A 7,167-nucleotide genomic window follows, 5' to 3' on the forward strand; every position below is an offset into this window, starting at 1 on the left:
CTGCTAACCCCAGCTCGGTTTTTATTTGTATACAAAATATCTGAAAGAATAATCTCGAAGTAGGACAAGGGAAGTTTAATAAGTTTTACGAATGAAGACGCCACCCTCCGCCGCCGCCGCCGCCGCCGCCGCCGCCGCTTGCTGCAAAAGAGAAACAATCTAATTTGATGAAAAATTGAATTTTCTCAAAATTATTATACTGACGCGGAAATGAAGATGATTTTCGCTTTTCGGGTTTCACTTTCAGTGATTGCTCTTCGTAACATTTTTATGTGTTACGTATTTATTAGGTTAGATTATATAGTAACCTCTTTTTTTTTTTCGCTAATCATTGTAATCTTTTTGCTAATTTAAGATTATTTACGTTGAAAAACCCAAATAACTTGGTTTCTACTACCTTCAAAAAGAAATTATATTCGACTAAACCAAGTTCGCCTACGACCGCCTACACCCAGCTACGTACGTACTACCTACATACTGTGACGCCGCTTGCTTTACACCGCGCACCGCTCGTTCCCATAATGCGACCACGGAGATCGCCACCGCCGCCTACAGCTAAAATTAATAAGGATGTATCTAAAGGAACTTCGTCTCAACTAGCTGGTGCGGATGAAGCTGAAAGTACATTAAATAAATCCCTTTCCGAGAGTGACATATCAAAAGCGGGCGAAACCTCAAGTAAATCGCCGAAGTTTGTTTTAACACGCTCTAAACGGACAAGAGAAGATATGTTAAACACAGAGCTATCTGATTTTAAAGAGGAAATGAAGAACATGATTACCTCCTTATTTGCAGCTCAAGAAAATGAGCTTAAGAAAATAAACCCCACCTTAAAAGAAATCCAAGTAACAAATCAAAATATTGAGGCCTCAATTTCATTCCTCTCGGAGCAAAATGAAGAGCTTAAAAATAAAATTAACTTGCTGGAGAAGCAGGCTATTGAGGATAAAAAATATATAACAATATTAGAGGATAAACTGGAAGACCTACTGATATCGTCTAGGAAATCTAATTTTGAAATAAAAAACGTACCTAGAAAGAATAATGAAGCAAAAGAAGACCTGGTAGAAATGGTTCTTAACTTGTCAAAAAATATAGGATCCAATGTAAACAAAGAAGACATCAAGGATATTTACAGAGTGCGACCAAAGAAGGACGGCTCACGTAATATGCCTATAATTGTAGAAACTTCTTCCACCATCCTCAAGACTGAAGTGCTAAAGTGCAGCAAGGCATTTAATATAAAGCATAAGAACAAGTTATGCGCCAAACACCTTGGCCTTCGTATTTCTGAAGACACTCCGATATTTGTTACGGAACAACTGACGGCAAAAGGATCACGCCTACATTTCCTTGCTCGTGACTTGGTGAAGAATAAAACCTACAAGTTCTGCTGGACTTCATACGGCCGAGTCTACGTGAGGAAGGACGAAAACTCGCCAGTTATTACTATTAAAAGTGAGGCACAGGTGCATCAACTCTGCAATGAAATGTGACTCAGCCAAGTAATACTGTTTAGCTTATCTCTAAATATCTGTATACCTATAATATTATATTCTACACATACACTCGAATCACCACCAAGCACTCCCATAACTTATTCTGACTTGTACTACATAATATATTATTATACACACATCTACTCACAAAACCAATTAAAAAATTGTATGCATATCGATATTTTAATAATATGCTATCATTGTAACGTAAAAACTAGTTTGAAACCGCCGCTTCATATAATAAGGGGTGATTTTATTAAGTTGATGCAAGTTCTCAGTTGTTCGTTAACTGCTGTCGTGTTACCTATATCACCCTGTGATACAATAACTTTCATAATACTACAATTAATAAATTATGGCGTCGTTAGAAGCTGCAAATGAAATAGACAGAATAGAAGTAGCCCGCTCGGTAGAATGTAACTGCTCAGAGCTTACAAATCACATATCTATTAAACGAAATGACTTGACCATTATATCTCAAAATATAAGGAGCATATACCGTAACTTTGACGATTTCACTCTTACACTCTCTAGCATCATCTTTGAGATAGACATCTTAATATTAACGGAATGTAGACTTTCGCCTAACAAACCCATACCTACACTAAATAACTATAGTTCTTACCACACAACATGCCAACGGAATCAGAATGATGGCGTAGTTATTTATGTCAAAAATACACTTCAACACCAGGTAAAAGAAATTAAACTCACTCAGGCGTCCTGTCTCCAAGTGGATGTCTTAAATAATACTATTTTATGCATTTACCGCTCTCCGTCGGTCACAAACGCGGAAAGTTTTATTAACTCGCTAAGCTCACACATAGAAACTATTAGCCGGCAAAAAAATATCATTGTAGCGGGAGACATAAACATAAATATCATACCTAAACCTATAGAAACGTCATATGAACACAGCAATAGAATAAATTATCTGAATATGTTATCAGTACTTGGTATACTCACAGGTCATACCTTTCCCACTAGAATAAGAAACTGCTTAGATCATTTTATGTTGAAGATCAATCCAAAAAAGAATACCGCATTTATAGCAGTTCTACAAACTAGTATCACAGATCATTTGACCACTTTTCTTTGCCTATCTAAACTTAAACCTAATATAAAAATATCAAAAATAAAAACAAAAACCAATTATGAAGATGCTCTAAAATATTTACAAAATACCAAACTGTCAGAACTACTTTTCTGCGACGACCCTAATATTGTGACAGAGTCTCTGATTAGCAAACTTACTGAATCCTTAACAGAAAATACAACCACTACAACTGTTCCGAAAAGTAAACGCATAATAAAACCGTGGATTACTACTGGTATCTTGCGTTGTATAAATAATCGTAACAATTTACAAAAAAATATTAGAAAGGATCCTTACAATGAAGTCCTAAAAATAACGTACACCCGCTATAGAAATTTTTGTAACAACCTGATTAAAAAACTTAAAAGAAAGTATGAGAGGAATCTAGTAGCCAAATCAGTTACAAACAATAAACTCCTATGGAAGAACATAAAAAATCTTACATATACAAACAAAATTAGGAACAATGATACTGAACTAATTAATTCAAAATCATCTCCCACTGAAGCCTGCAACTTAACTAACACCTTTTTTGCGAACATCGGTAAAGAGCTTGCCAATAAAATCCAGCCTTGTTTGCCTAGCGCTGACTACCTACACAGCCTTCCTATACAACCTAACTCACTTGTACTCCTGGACGCCGACTGCAATGAAGTAGACAACATATTAATGAGTCTTAGATCGGACAGTGCTCCGGGTTGGGATAATATACCAATCTGTTTTCTGAAACTAGCTAGACATGAAGTTGTTCCTGTCATAACCCACTTAGGTAATATCTGCTTTAGGACAGGTACTTTCCCAACTGCCCTTAAGGCATCTATTATTACCCCAGTTTACAAGGGTGGGGAAAGAGACGATGTTAGCAATTACAGGCCAATCTCGGTATTATCAGCTATCTCAAAAATTCTAGAAAAAATGGTTAATGGTCGTCTCCTAAATTATCTAAATAAGTTCAACATAATATCGCCTTCTCAATTTGGCTTCAGGCAAGGCGTATCAACTGAAGACGCAGTAACGGCTTTAACAACACTTGTAACTGAACAACTGGATAAAGGTAATAGATGTTTATCAGTATTTATTGACCTCAAAAAAGCCTTTGATACTGTCTCTTTCCCTATTCTTGTATGTAAATTGGAAAGAATTGGAATACGAGAAACTGCCCTTTCTCTTTTCAAAAGCTACCTTATGGACCGGAAACAAAAAGTAAAGCTAGGTCAACATACCAGTGATGATGCGGACATATCTTACGGAGTTCCGCAAGGCAGTGTTCTCGGTCCTACATTATTTTTAATTTATATTAATGATCTATGCAACTTAAAACTATGTAATGCCAATATTTTCTCATACGCAGACGACACGGCTATTGTTTTTACTGGAGGATCTTGGGATTCTGTAAAGATTGATGCTGAACAAGGTCTGGCTAAAGTAGCTATCTGGCTGAACAATAATTTACTTACATTGAACACCACCAAAACTAATTTCATCTGTTACTCCATCTACAAAAATAAACAACCCAACAACAACTTCAGCATTAAAATTCATACGTGCAACAATAAGTTTAATAATTGTAACTGCTCTAGTATTGATAAAGTCACCCAAACTAAATATCTTGGTGTCATAATTGACCAGCACTTAACATGGTACTCGCATATTGAACAAGTTTCTAGTAGGGTCAGAAAGCTTATCTGGATTTTCAAATCCTTGCGACATATTCTTCCGCGGAAGCTGTCCGATCACCATGACTCATCAAGAAACCTTTTAAATGAAATGTATGTCGCTTTGGTGCAGTCTATATTGAGTTATTGTATTCCAATATGGGGAGGTGCAGCAAAAACTCGATTCATAGAAGTAGAACGAGCCCAACGCGCTTTAATAAAGGTGATGTACTTTAAAAAATATTGTTTTCCTACAACACGCCTCTATCAGATAAGCAAGCTTTTATCAGTGAGAAAACTGTACATATTACAAATTATTTAAAAAAAACATAAACACCTTCATTTCGACAGTAAAATATATAAAAGAAGAATAACACACAAAGCAGCTTCACTTCCCAACACTAAAACTAAGTTTGCTAGCATACAATACTGTAAACGCTCAGCAATTTTATATAATAAATTAAATAAAGAACTTGATATTTATAGCAAGCACACATATGAATGCAAAAAAACTATCTCAAACTGGCTACAGCCGCTAACTTACGAAACCACGGAGTCAATGTTAATAAGCATACAATGAACTTATAATTATAATCATATAATTTACATATATCACACCACACACACACACACACACGCACACACACACACACACACACACACACACATACACACACACATACACTCATATTATATATATACATATATTTGTACCTACTTTATTTTTATACAATATACATAATTATATTAAGATCACCGTATCATAATAGATTAAGATTCTAAACCCCATATTTACTTTTTCTTTTCCTTGTTATTTTGTGTAAACTATCTTTATTTAGCAATAATTTGTACCTTAGCACTTATAAATGATGTTATGAAGGAGCGGGATCACCTGGCACAGGCATTTCATGCTTAAAAGGTGATTCCATTTATTACTGATTAATTTTCCCAAACATTGTTAAAGAAATAAAGATTTATTTATTTATTATTTATTTATTATTTATTTATTATTTATAGTTAGGTACGTGTAAAATATTTAAATGTATAAAAATATAAAAATCTTACTAATCAATCCATTAAAAAATAAACCATAGTATATTGATAAGATAAATGGCATAATCTAGTATTTATAGAAAATAAATACACGCACATAGGTACTTAAGTATGTGTATACCATTTTTATAATTATGTACTAGAGGAACATTATTTACCATTATCATTGTGTCTCCAAAAGAGGATGGGCAAAAATATATGGGAGCTGGGACCACCCTCCAATAGCAATAAGACTAACATCGTTGGATAGGTCTTGTCAATAGGAATAACTGTTGCTTTGACAGCTTTGTTGTCACAGTTGTCCGTTCAGAGATATTTGACTTATAAGTTCCGATACTCGTCAGTTCATCTTACTGCTATTGGAGGATGGACCACCCTCCAATAGCATTAAGACTAACATCGTTGGATAGGTCTTGTCAATAGGAATAACTTTTGCTATGATAGCTTCGTTGTCACAGTTGTCCGTTCAGAGATATTTGACTTATAAGTTCCGATACTCGTCAGTTCATCTTACTGCTATTGGTGGATGGACCACCCTCCAATAGCATTAAGACTAACATCGTTGGATAGGACTTGTCAATAGGAATAACTTTTGCTATGACAGCTTCGTTGTCACAGTTGTCCGTTCAGAGATATTTGACTTATAAGTTCCGATACTCGTCAGTTCATCTTACTGCTATTGGAGGCTGGACCACCCTCCAATATCATTAAGACTAATGACGTTGGATAGGTCTTGTCAATAGTAATAACTTTTGCTTTAAAAGCTTTGTTGTCACAGTTGTCCGTTCAGAGATATTTGACTTATAAGTTCCGATATTCGTCAGTTCATCTTACTGCTATTGGAGGCTGGACCACCCTCTATCTAGCTGATTTATTAATTGAATATTTATTTGATAGATGAACTGATGAGTATCGGAACTTATAAGTCAAATATCTCTGAACGGACAACTGTGACAACAAAGCTGTCAAAGCAAAAGTTATTCCTATTGACAAGACCTATCCAACGACATTAGTCTTACTGCTATTGGAGGGTGGTCCAGCCTCCAATAGCACTAAGATGAACTGACGAGTATCGGAACTTATAAGTCAAATATCTCTGAACGGACAACTGTGACAACGAAGCTGTCATAGCAAAAGTTATTCCTATTGACAAGACCTATCCAACGATGTTAGTCTTAATGCTATTGGAGGGTGGTCCCAATCTGCCCATTGTCATTTATAAAGTACTATCTAATAATACGAATATTATTACTTGAAGTCTAGACTAGAGCTTAAAAACTCTTAATTAAGTTTTTCATGAAAGATCTGATATTAAATGTGTTATTTTCACATGTCTGAGACCGAGAGAAATATAAGGTTATTAATTTTCTTGCTGGTTTCACTGTGAGAGTATTTTTGTTGACTCTTCTTATTAAAGTTTGCACAACAAAATGAAGGTGAACCTGTGTGTTGAGACAAATTGACTTCCTTATCATGAATAACAAGCTCAAAGGCTGTCATAAATATGTATATCATTTCACCGCAAACAGGATTTAATATTATAATATGTTGTTGGCTTATCAAGTAGTGTTTAGCTTTAGTCTCGTGAGATGTGTGTATTATTGTATAATAATAATATATTATGTTGTGTGTGTGCGTAATGCAGGATTACTCTACAGTGCTTTATGGGACTCAGGTAAGTACATGTGGTAGGGTAGAGGTGGGGATGGCATAGCCAGAGCGTCACAAGGATGAAATAGATTTAGGATCCATAAAAATATGTTCATACGTTAAACAAATATCACCCATTTTATGTTTTATGTGCAGATTATAAGATAGATACACATTTGTGACTATGTATTTAAACAAGACTATTAATGCTTTG

The 7,167-nt window shown here is 35.1% G+C and overlaps 1 protein-coding gene across 1 annotated transcript; it reads left to right on the forward strand.

The window, feature by feature from the left end:
- Positions 1-521: 521 nt before the first annotated feature.
- LOC125490278 lies at positions 522-1,496 on the forward strand. The gene has a single exon (XM_048629072.1). The coding sequence runs from the start codon at positions 522-524 to the stop codon at positions 1,494-1,496; it is 975 nt and encodes a 324-aa protein (XP_048485029.1).
- The last annotated feature ends 5,671 nt before the right edge of the window (positions 1,497-7,167 follow it).

This window comes from Plutella xylostella, chromosome 22, assembly GCF_932276165.1.
Source record: "Plutella xylostella chromosome 22, ilPluXylo3.1, whole genome shotgun sequence".
NCBI lineage: Eukaryota > Metazoa > Arthropoda > Insecta > Lepidoptera > Plutellidae > Plutella > Plutella xylostella.

What these genes read in the sequence shown, in the direction of transcription:
- LOC125490278 (XM_048629072.1), top strand. Translation starts at nt 522, where the DNA reads ATGCGACCACGGAGATCGCCACCGCCGCCTACAGCTAAAATTAATAAG.